The sequence below is a fragment of the Nannospalax galili genome, unplaced genomic scaffold (assembly GCF_000622305.1).
Source record: "Nannospalax galili isolate Female #2095 unplaced genomic scaffold, S.galili_v1.0 scaffold355, whole genome shotgun sequence".
Lineage (NCBI taxonomy): Eukaryota > Metazoa > Chordata > Mammalia > Rodentia > Spalacidae > Nannospalax > Nannospalax galili.
This window is the reverse complement of record NW_008336848.1, coordinates 239814-252247: the sequence shown is the minus strand read 5'-3', so window position 1 is coordinate 252247 and position 12434 is coordinate 239814. Positions and strand designations below refer to the sequence as shown.

Sequence of the window (12434 nt, the reverse complement as noted above, 5' to 3'; positions counted from 1 at the left end):
TTGTTTTGCTATTTTAGGGCACCTTGACATGTAGACTGTGATCACCCTCTACCCTGTTATTCGGGGACCACCTTGTCAACATTCCTTTTTGCGGTTTTTAGCTTTAAAAGGTCCCCTTTCCCTCTCCCTCCCCACTGCAGCATTCTAATCTGATATGGAGACTGCAGTCCAAGCTAGCTTGAATAAAATATTTATCCCAATGTGAATTGAGTCTGGTGGTCTTTCCTCAGTAGTCTCGGGGTCCATAATACTATAAGTCAAACCTTGTTTTCTTCCATTATACATGCTTTTATGAGGACATGAATCTAGAACTTCACCTCTTTTCTCATCCAGTATCAAGGCTCTGAAAAGCACCACTATATTCCCAAAACTTTTTCTATAACTTAAAAAAATTTAAATTTATCTTTATGATTATGAGTATTTTGCCTGCATGGATATTAAGTGCAACCATGTTGCACAATACCTGTAGAGGCCAGAAGAGGGCATCTGATCCCCTAGACCTGGAGTTACAGTGGATTGTTAGCTGCCATGTAGGTGCTGGTTACTGAAGCCAGGTCTTCTGCAAGAGCAGTCAGTGCTTTTAACAGCTGAGCCATCTCTCCAGCCCCATCACCAGAACTTTCGAGGACAAGAGTAACAGTGTCATATCTATGGCTCTGAAGCCAAAGAATGTTTAAGGGCAAGAAAATTATTTTGTATTATAATGTAATTGTGGATATATGCAAACACATATTTGTCAAAATTCATAGGCTTTTTTAACACACAAAATGGACCATAATCTAAATTATGAACTTTGGTAATAGTGATACACCACAGTTGGGGTTACAGCTCAGTAGCTGAGGGTCTGCCTACACTATACAAAGCCCTGGGCTCAAGAACCATCACAACACTGATGATGTACCAATACTGATTCACTGATTTTGGCATTGTATTAGTTACTTTGTTGTTGTGATAAAACACCATGACTTAAGGCAACTTATAGAATAAAAAGATTATTTTGGCCTATGGTTCCAGAAGGATAGAATACATTGATGGAGAGGCACAGCAGCAAGTGGCAGGCATCAGCAGCAGGAACAGAAAGCTGAGTGCTCCCATCTTGAACCCAAAACTGTGAAACAGAGTGAACCTGAAGTGTGGCAAGGCTATGAACTGTCAGAGCCCACCCCCTACCCCCAGCAGCATACTTTCGCCATCAATACTGCACCTCCTAAAGAGTCCATGACCTCCCAAACAGTGCCATCAGCTGGGGACAATGTGATCACAAACCTATGGAAGACATTTTCATTCAAACAGCACAGGCATATACCACACTAAAGCAAGATGTTAACTGGGAAAGTGGTGAAGATAGCACAACAGTAAATGCTGTATTTGGAAACACTACACACTTTCTGCAATTATTTCTTAAAAGGAGTATGCTCATCCTTAAAAATACTATTATTGCTTTAAAGTGATTATCTATCATCTATCTATCTATCATCTATCTATCTATCTATCTATCTATCTATCTATCTAATCTATCTATCTATCATCTATCTATCATCTATCATCTATGCTGTTGCTGCAGGGCATGGTGATGCACGCCTTTAATCCCAGTACTTGGGAGGTAGAGGCAGGCAGATCTCTGTGAGTTCAAGGCCAGCCTGGTCTACAAAGCGAGTTCTAAGCTAGCTGGCGTCTGTTACCCACACCCACATGGCAGCCAACAAGCCACTGTAACTCTAGTTCCAGAGTATCGGACGCCCTCTAGTGGCCTCCACTGGCATTGCACAACACGGGTGTATTTATATCCACGCAGACAAAATACATATACATAAAATAAATTTAAAAAATAGTCAAGTCGCCAGGTGTGGTGGTGCACACCTTTAATCCCAGCACTCAGGAGGCAGAGGCAGGCGGATATCTGTGAGTTCAAGGCCAGCCTAGTCTACATAGCCCCAGGCCAGCTGGGGCTACAGGGAGACCCTGTCTCAAAAAAACAAAAACAAACAAAATATATATATATATATAAAAGTTATAAAAAAGCAAAACACAACAGTACAAAAAACCCACAATCAAACGCAGCAAAACACAAGACAACACAGGAAGCCAAACCAAATGAAAAAAACCTATTACAAAGAAGAGCTGGGTGGTGAGGAAGCGGGAAGACAAGCCTAGGACCCGGCAGGCTCCAGCCTGGAGCGGAGCATGGGCGGATCCCCAGCTCTGGTCTTGGTCCCGCCCCCGTCTGCGAGCGGCTTGGCTCCGCCCCCTGCACGCTGAGCCTGTAGGTTAACTAGTTGAGCGCCTGGATCCTCGCTCCTACCGGCCGATGTTGCTCACGGGAAGAACCATGGCTAGTAAGTGCCGGCACTGGCGGGAGCAGAGGCCTCGGTGTGGGGCCATTCGCCAGCTCGGCACTGCTTTACTGTGCGGGGACGGTGGGTGGCGGGGCGGCTCGGGGAGAGCAGGCTTCTGCGGGGCCTGGGATTACAGGCCTCTGCTCGCCCTCGATGCCCCGCGTCTACACTGTAGAGACCTACCCCCTTGCGGGCCCGGGTGGTGTGGGTTCGCCGGTGTTTTCAAATTTGCAGCCTTAACGCCCTCCGCCACAAAGGGCGGGTCTTTCCATCTCACTTTACAGTTCCAGAGTTTGGCCTGATGGTGGCCATGCCACTTTGTCCAGAGTTGGTGCGGCCTTCCCCCTGCAAGTCTCTTGCCTCTGCTCGGTGGTTACCTCATCGCTGTTGATAGACCTGGCATAGTCTTTTAAAAGTTACTGCCTTGGTCCCTTCCCTTGCGAGGTTTTACCTTATTTTTCCCTTGGTTCATCTTTCTTCATTGTCAGATTGTAATGGATATTAGGGGCAGCCAGGGCTTAGAGGCCATTGTCATTACTGAGCCGATGAAGCAAGTCCTCTACTAGAGGTGTTTTTCTTCTTCAACCTGAAGGGCAGGCTTTCAAGCAACCTCAAACCTGGGCGGAACTGGCAACTTGAGTGGAGGGGAGAGCGGAAGGAAGCCTTATCTTTCCCTCCCGCTGTAGCTCTGGTAGCCCTGTAGAGAATTGGTGTGATGTTCTGGTGTCAGCTCAAGGTATGTTCGTCCCAAAGGAATGCCAGGTTTTTCTTCCTGTTTTGGCTTCCTTTGTTTTCATCCGGATTCTGAAACTATTTAACAAAGGGGTTTTCAGGGCTAAAGTTAGTTTTTCTCTGTATTTAGGATAAATCAAAGAATGAGACAATCCTAGTTTTCATACTTTTAGCGTTAATCTTGGCCTTGGTCAGAGAGGCTATGTTTTATCATTGTAAATAAACTCCAAACATGTGAGATGCCCTCTGAGAACCTTGGTTCTTTCTGAATTCAGTGGCCGATCTGATGACAGTTTTCCTTTGATTTGTCCTCAGCTTTCCGCTTGGCCCTCATCCAGCTTCAAGTTTCTTCCATCAAATCAGATAACGTTATTCGAGCTTGTAGCCTTATCCGGGAGGCTGCAAAGGAAGGTGCCAGAGTAGTTGCTCTGCCGGTAAGTATGGGAGCAGCAGGCCCTTTGTAGGAGCTGTGGACCTAGCTCAGTAGTGCTTGCTCTCCTTGGTCCATTATGCCCCAGCTCTTGCACTGCCTTTTGGAACCTTAGTTTTGTTCCATGTTTGTCTTATCTTTGTCACAGACTGGCAAGGTTCATTATCGTAAACTGTTTAAGGTACTTAAAGGTCTTTAAACTATTGGATCACCTACTCTGTTGAGATGAGGAATACAAAATCTCGAAAGCTTAAAATGCTCAGGGCTTCTATGCTTACCTTGTTTCTTACGTAGTTAACCCCCCTCTTTTTTTTTTTTTTTTTTCATTTTAAAGACCTGACCATGTTTTAGCACTGTCTTCAACTCTTTTTTTTTTTTTTCCTCTTGAGACAGGGTCTCCCTGTTGCCCCATCTGGTCTGGAACTCACTATGTAGACCAGGCCTTCATCTCACAGAGATCCACCTGCCTCTGCCTCCCTAGTGCAGGGATTAAAGGAGTGTGCTACTATGCTCATTCTGTCTTCAATGCTTTTGAAAAATTACTGAAAAATTGTCTTCAGACCTGTAGGAAGCTATGGCTTCCGGTAGAAGGTTGTATCGTATCTGATGGTTAGCAAGTACAGGCTCAGCCCCAGAGAGTCCCTGGATGAGTGGGAATCTTTACCAAGGGAGACTGAGAGATGTTACTGTTAATCCAGACTTTGTATGTGTGTGTAGGCCAGAGGTCAGTCTTGGGTATCATTCCACAGGAGCCCTTCAACTTGTTTTTTTAAGACAAGACTCTCACCAGGACCTGGGCTTAGAAGAGAGCCCCAGGAATCCACCACTCTTTACCTCCTGAGTGCTGGGATTCTAAGTGCACATCAGCATGCCTGGCTCTTTAAGTGGATACTGGGGCTTGAACTCATGTCCTCATGCTTGTGCAGCAAGCTATCTCCCTAGCCCAATCCAGAGTTCTTTATGGCACTAATTATAGTACTTACCTGTACTGGCTGCCTAATCCTAGTTTTGTTGGTTTCTGTTATTGAGAGTAAGTAAAAGCCTAGAATTGAAGATTCTAGAATTCCGTGCATGCTTACTTCACCTACTCTGACATTCAGTGTGTACAAGCTGGCTATTTCTAGTGTAGTGCCTGATACATAGACAGTATCATTAAATGAAAAAAATGCATGAATTTGGGTTGAAATTTAGTAATTAAAAATATTTTATTTTTATTTTTTTATGTGTATGAGTGTTTTGCTTGCATGTATGTAAGTGACCCATGTGCATGCAATGCCTGTAGAAGCCAGAAGAGGGTTTTGGATCTCCTGAAACTGGAATTATAGAGTTGTTAGCTACTGTGTGGGTTTTGGGAATTGAACCTGGGTCTCTGGAAGAACAGCAGGTGTTCTTAACTGCTGAACCATCTCTCCAACCCACCCTTTTTAAAATATTTTATTATTATTTTTATGTATATGAGGGTTTTGCTTGAATGTATATAAGTGTACCATGTGCATGCAAGAAATACAGTAATTTTTTTGCCTGTTTTCTGATACGTCAAAATGACTGTTTAAGACAGACTTATGGTGTGTGTGTGTGTGTGTGTGTGTGTGAGAGAGAGAGAGAGAGAGAGGCAGAGAGAGAGAAAAAGACTTTCCTTCTCCATGATAGACTACATAGGATCAGAAAGATAGTGCCAAAGGGGATTTAGAGCTTGTTTACAAATGAGCAAATGTCTTTACCTCTCAGAACTTTCCTCAATACATTAGGTTTTATTGCTTTGTATAATTAGTAGTGTAATTTTGAACTCCAGAATTCATCTCAGAGTCCAAAGTCATTAAAAAACCTAATTTGTGGTGGGGCCTGGATAGCCAAGGCCAGAAACTTGTTGTTCTGCAGACTCAAGTTCTAGCCTTCTGCCAACTCAAGGTCTAGCCTTCTGCTAGTCTTACCAGGATCTGGTAATGTTTACATGCCTTGATTCCTTTAGCCTTGCCTGCGGGGGACTTGAATAGTCTGCCTTCGAGTGCAGGCTCTTTAGCTTTAGGCTTTTTCTTGGTGTTTTACCCACTCCAGAGAGCAGAGTTGGAAGCAGCATCTGTTGTCTTTCTGCAGAACTTTAAAATGGATTGTGTGGAGTTTTCTCATTTCATTATTCTAGGAATGCTTTAATTCTCCTTATGGCACAAAGTATTTCCCTGAATATGCAGAGAAAATTCCTGGTGAAACCACACAGAAGCTTTCTGAAGTAGCAAAGGAGTGCAGCATATATCTCATTGGAGGTAATGCCTTCCAGTAGTGTACCGTCCTGAATGTTAAAAACATTAGAATGACTTTTTTGCATTTAAACTATGGAACACTATTCAGTTGAAAAGAGTGAATTGCCAAGGATGGTTGTGTATTCCTGTAATCTCAGCACTTGGAAAGCTGAGGCAGGATGATTGTGAATTCGAGGTCAGTCTGGGGTATACAGAGAGATCCTGTCTCAAAAGCCTCAAACAGAAAAAAATGAGTTAATGAGTTAGATTTATATCCAGGAATGTGGAAAGCTTAAAAATGTACTGTTAAGTGTCAAGAAAGCAAGTTCAGCATGATTATGAGCAGTTTCCCCATTTAGATTAATTATCTCCCCCCAACATAAAAGAAGACTGTATACTTCCATATGTAATTATGTGTAAAGGCCTAGTGCATACACCACACTCAACACTGATGATTTTCCCTGTAAAAGGAGTGGGTGTAATGGGCCCTGTAGAAATGTGGAGAGAGAAATCCTCCCTGTGTTCAATATGGTAATGTATAAAAGAAGCCAAACAAACCTCTGGGGTTCAATAAACATAGCAAACAAGATTATCTCTGTATCATGATTATCATAATTAAAGGTTATAAGTTAACAGGAGGTACCAAAGCAAGAAGTGCATAGGTAGACTTGGCTCACTGAGAGAGGCCTGTGTCTTATTCCCATCATGAGGCCTTTGGGATTCAGTATTGCACTAGGACCTAATGAATTCAAGGTGAGCAATTTTGCTTTAATGTTACATACTAACTGTTCAGATCATGGCCGAATTTCAGGAACAGTTTGGTCTTTTTTTAAACTTGACTCTTTTTATTTTTAATTTTTTTAATTTTTAATTTTTTGGTCTTTCTGAGACAGGGTCTCCCTGTAGTCCCAGCTGGCCTGGAACTCGCTATGTAGACCAGGGTGGCCTCGGACTCACAGAGATCCACCTGCCTCTGCCTCCCGAGTTCTGGGGCTAAAGGCATGTGCCATCACGCCTGGCTTAAACTTGGTCTTTTTTAAAAAAACTTAAATTTTTTTTTAAATTAAAAGAAAAATTCATTTTATGTGTATGAGTATATTGCTTGCATGTATATAAGTGTACCTGTGTCATGCAGAACCCTCGGAGATCAGAAGAGGGCATCAGATTCCCTGGAACTGGAGTTATGAATGTTTGTTAGCTGCCATGTGGGTGCTGGGAACTGAATCCAGGTCCTCTGTAAGAGCAGCTGGTGCTCTTAACCACTGAGCCATGTCTCTAGCCCCCAAACTTGCTTCTTTTGACATCTGATCTAATTATATTTCATCAGTACTTTGAAGTTTAATCACTGAAAGATATATTCAAGAGGGAAAAAAGAATGCTTAGAATAAGCTTTATTATTGGATCCAAATGACTGTTTCTCAGGCCTCTATCTAGTATCAAAAAATACTTGCCCTATTCTTTTTTATTATTGTTTTGTGTGATTATGTATTTCTCTCAATGGAAGGCTCCATCCCTGAGGAGGATGCTGGGAAATTATATAACACCTGTGCTGTGTTTGGGCCTGATGGAAGTTTACTAATAAAGCACAGAAAGGTAAGTAGAGAAGAGTCTCATTGTCTTAAGAGTTTGCTGTCAAGTCCCCAGATTCTCTTACCGTTTCATAAATATATCACACCTTTCACTGATTGGCACAAGTGGCTGTTCTTGGACACTTGTATTTGTATACCTGCCAGTTCTTCAAAGGAACAACCCACATGAACTTGTGTTATGATTTCTGTGAATACATAAAGATCAATATGGGTGACATCTCTGTAGTACTAAATACATATACATTTGGGGTTATTACGTTTTCTCATGAATTGGTCTTTATATCATTACAAGATGTCTCTTTTTTTGCTTGTCTTTTTTCTGTCTTCAAGTCAACGTTACTTCTGTTAATACTGTAGTTACTCCATGCTTCTTATGTTTATTGTTTGCCTAATGCATTTCTGTTTAATTTTTAATTTGTGTGTCTCTATTTTAAATGTTTTCTAGAAACATTTATTTATTTATTTAATTTTGTATTTATTGCTCTTTTTGAGACAGGGTCTCCCTGTAGCCCCAGCTGTCCTGGAACTCTCTATGTAGACCAGGCTGGCCTTGAACTCACAAAGATCCACCTGCCTCTGCCTCCCAAGTGCTGGGATTAAAGGCGTGCACCACCATGCCCAGCTTCATCTCTGCCTTTTAACTGGAGTGGTTCTTTTATTTCTATTTAATGAAATCATTGATTAGAGTTTTCCATACAAGTATTTTTTTTTCCTTTGTTCAGTTTTTCTGCATTCTTTTTGATTAATATTTCTAAGAATGCAATTTAATTTATCTTTTGGCTTTGTAGTTAAACTTTGTTTCTCTTTTCATCATGGACTGGTGCTGGAGTTGAACTCAGGGCCTCACTTGGGTCTCCCTATAGCCCCAGCTTACCTGGAACTCACTATGTAGATCAGGCTGGCCTTGAACTTACAGAGATCTCCTCTGCCACTGCTGGGACCTAAAGGCATACACCACCATGCCTATCTATCTATCTATCTATCTATCTATCTATCTATCTATCTATCTATCTCTACCTATCTATCATCTATCTATCTATCTATCTATCTATCTATCTATCTATCATCTATCTATCATCATCTATCTATCCTCCATATCTGATTTGTATCTCTAAATGTCATTCAGTGAAATGTCCTTCAGTATGGGCCCATCTACTGGACTGACCAAGAGTCCCATTCCTGTATGACTCTTTTCCTCTCCCAGCAGCCATCAATTGACAAAAGTTCTTTAGGTTAGGTTGGGATTTCTTACCCACTTTCCTGTGACTATGCTGGGATTTTGTCTGGTCTGAGCTTTCATAGGACTTGTACATGCTGTCTATCTATCTGACAATCTTTGTACCATATTGATGCATTTATATTTAATGTAAATAATTGATGTATTTATTTAAAATACATTTTCTCATTGATGGTAGAGTATTACTTTTCTTCTATTTTCTTGCCTTAAATGAACTTTTTAATCATTCTGTACTCCCCTCATTATGTTGACATTCTGCATTGTTTGCAGTTCTTTTCATGATTAACCAAGGCACTTAGGAAAGTTCATCATGACCAGATATTCTTGTTCAGTTCCCACTTTCAGCACTCAGCACCACAGGAGTACAGGCCAGCAGTACAGTACTTGCCTAGCAGAAGGAGGCCCTGATTTCCATCCCTACATACCCAGCATCACACACAAAACGTTCTTCCTCCTTTTTAAATTTTTGTTATAATAAAGATTTAATGATGACACAGCGTTCAAAGAAAATGAATTCAGTCTTTTTCTGTTGCTGTTTCCCATATTGGGAATGGAACCGAGGCCTTGCGCATGCTGGGGAAATGCTCTTCCACAGAGATGTGGAGATTCTCTGCAACCACTCTACCTTTTAACCACTTTTACATGCTACTGTGTAATACGTTCTAATTATCTGGATAAGTCAAATCCATATGGCCATACTATATTTGTTGTTAAGCAGTCACCAAATTGTTAGATTTTTTTTCACATATAATTACTTTTTAAAAAATTTTTTATGGTTTTAATTTTATGTGTATGAGTGTTTTGCCTTTATGTATGTAAGTGCACCATGTGTGTGCAATGCCTGCAGAGACCAGAAGAGGATGTCAGATTACCTAGAACTGGAGTTAAGAATGGTTGATAGGTGCCATGTAGATGCTGGGAACCAAATCTGGGTCCTCTGCAAGAACAGCAGTGCTCTTAACCACTGAGCCATCTCTCCAGCCCCATATATTATTATTTCTTGTCCCTGTTTCCTCCTTTTTTTTTTTTTAATAATTTGTTGAGAATTTCATACATACATATAAGGTGTTTTGATCAATTCCATGCCCACTTCCTCCCCTCTAACATCCCCCCTCTGAAGAGGTAACCCTAAAATCTTTTAAGGATTAGATACAAGCTCCCAAATACTTTCGACATTTTTGGCCTTTTGAACAGAGTATGTTGCTAAGAGGCCCAAGGACGATTTGACTTTTAGCGAAGAAACTGGCTCCTTTTCTTTGGGGTCTTTTTACCCTAACTGCCTAGCCAATCAATTCCTACCTCCTATTCTTACCATGCCATCCTCTGAAGGGGTTACCCAAATTGCCAATGGGGAATAGGGACACAGATCACTCTGGCTTCTTCCATGCTGAATAGGGATGCAGGGTGAGGTAACTAGAGTACCCCTTCCATGGGTCTATCTAAAAGACTCCCAAATTGCATAACTCTTATCTGTAGGGGGAAAAGAAAGTCCTTGACTGGTGAATAGGAGATCCGAAGCAGAAGTAAAGGCAAGAGTAATTTAATTAGCATTACAAGTTCTAGACAGGGAACTAGAAAAAAGTCAGAACAGTGCAAGTTTCAAATGTTCATATGAGAGTCCACTGGAATTTCTTTACAAGGGCTTCCAAAAACATCCCTCTATTGGGTTCCTCATTTTTCTTTTGTCTGCCAAGGTTGGACTTGAGATTGATGGATTCAGGATTTGTTTTCAGGCACTTTGATAGCTGTTGGAGTGATCAGAATTAGTGTCAGTTCCCTCTCAAAGGCTTCTAGAGAGGGGGAGAAAACAAATATATCCATCATTTTAGAACAGTTGGCCATCAACATTTTAAGGAAATTAAGAAAGAAAATAAATCTTAATGATTACCCAAATATTTACTGTTTTGGTTCTCTCCTGAAGATCCTGCTCTGTCTGCATCTTGTTTTTTGGACTGGAGAGACTCCTTCAGTAGTAAGGACCTGCTAGATGTGAATTCTTTCAGTTCTGAGTACATCTTTATTTTCATTCTTAAGACGTTTTCTCCCTCTAACGGGTATTTTCTAGGGCCCCACATTTTTTTCCTCCTGATTAGATGTCAGTGGTAATTTGTTTAACTTGAAGAATTTAGGGCTCTCCTTCCTTGGATTTCTCCTTTTCAAGTTGCTGGGAAACTAGCTTTTGACTCTTTAGTGTGATTGTGGATAGTTTTCACCACCATTCATAGCAGTGATTATGGGCTTGTTTAAAGCTGAAAGTTATAAACAGGTAGGAAATTCACCCAGTGTTTTTTGTCTTCGAGGTGCTGACCTCTCTTCAGGTTTTGTTTACTTTTGGTCATCACTCAATGCTTTCAGTAATTATGCATTTAATTTTTGTCCAGGCATTGTAGTCAAACATGAGAGGTGGTCAGATAGGAGCCACTTTTCCACTGCAGAAAGAAAAGGCAGTGATGGGAATTAGGAAATGGCACAATCTGTGAAATGCCTACAAGGGGATCTGAGTTGCATCCTCAGAATTGATGCAGAAAGAAAGAGAAAGAGAGAGAGAGAGAGAGAGAGAGAGAGAGAGAGAGAGAGAGAGAGAAGGAAGGAAGGAAAGAAAGAAAGAAAGAAAGAAAGAAAGAAAGAAGGAAAGAAAAAGAAAGAAAGAGAAAGTAAAAAAAAAAACTGGGCCTAGTGGTGTGTGGTGTTGGAGAAGCAGAGACTGGCAGATTCCTTGGGCTTGTTGGCCAGGCAGTCTAGCCTACTTAGTGAGTTCCAGTGCTGGTGAGACTGTACCTCAAAAACAAACAAAAATCCAAGGCAGATGGCCACTGAGGAGTGACACCTGAGGTTGTCCTCTGGCCGCCATTACACATGCACACGTGCATGCGCACCTATACATGTATAACTGTGCGCGCGCATGCGTGTACACACACACACACACACACACACATACACGAAGAGCTGCTGGTGGGTCATTAACTCCAGTTTGAAGTCTGCTTTTTCAGTACTGAGTTGACTAGTTCCAAGAGTGTTGAACTACCCCCTGCCACTTACTAGACTTTCTTCCATTTCGGTTTCTTTTAATAGTTTTATGGATACAGTTTTGTATGATATTTGTTAAGATTTATTTCTTATTGACATTTTTGATGGTCTTTCATTTCCTATTTTTGCTAGTATGTAGAAATGCAACTAATTTCTAAACTGTTGATCTTGTGTGTAGCAACCTTACTGAACTTAACACTTTAATTCTCATAATTTATAGATTTTGAATGCTGATTGTGTAATTGGAGAATGACAGTGTTGTTTCTGGTACTTACAGATTTTACTCCTCTCTTTACTTCCTCTAATTGCTTTGTGTAGGATCTCACATGTAGGTTACATAGTCGGTATCCTTGTCTTGTGTCCAGTCTCAGAAAGAAAGCTTTCAATATTTTACGCTTAACTAGAATGTTTTAGAATTATTTAGGGTGATTCTTTATCAGACTAAAAGAATTCCTTCATAGAAGAATTTCTCTCTTTGCTTTTTTTTTCTTAATCATTATTTATTTTTAAATTTTTAATCACTACATGATTAGAAGAAGCATTTCATTACAGCTTTAACATATTCAGTAACACACACCAGAGCAAGAGTACATCTCTTCACAAGTGGCAGTAAGTTTCTAGGTTCACAGTTGAATTAATATTTACAGTTATACAATATTAGTATAAACCCTATAAGACATAAAATTGAATGACGTTTTAATCTTTAAAAAAGATCTCCATTTCATTTTAAAATATACTGTTTTATACAGAGAAACTCATTTTTAATGCTACTAACACATGTTTGCACGTGCTTCTCTAATCTCTCTCTGTGTATCTGATTATTACTAGTGATAGTAGGTCACACTC

The 12434-nt window shown here is 40.7% G+C and overlaps 1 protein-coding gene across 1 annotated transcript in view; it reads left to right on the top strand.

The window, feature by feature from the left end:
* Positions 1 to 2243: 2243 nt before the first annotated feature.
* Positions 2244 to 12434, top strand: part of Nit2 (nitrilase family member 2) — a 27918-nt gene continuing 17727 nt past the window's right edge. The window contains exons 1-4 of the mRNA XM_008831244.3: positions 2244 to 2336; positions 3384 to 3502; positions 5639 to 5759; positions 7240 to 7328. Of these exons, the coding sequence (XP_008829466.1) occupies positions 2309 to 2336; positions 3384 to 3502; positions 5639 to 5759; positions 7240 to 7328 (357 nt within the window). The 5' untranslated portion in view covers positions 2244 to 2308. The remainder of the gene's footprint in view (positions 2337 to 3383; positions 3503 to 5638; positions 5760 to 7239; positions 7329 to 12434) is intronic.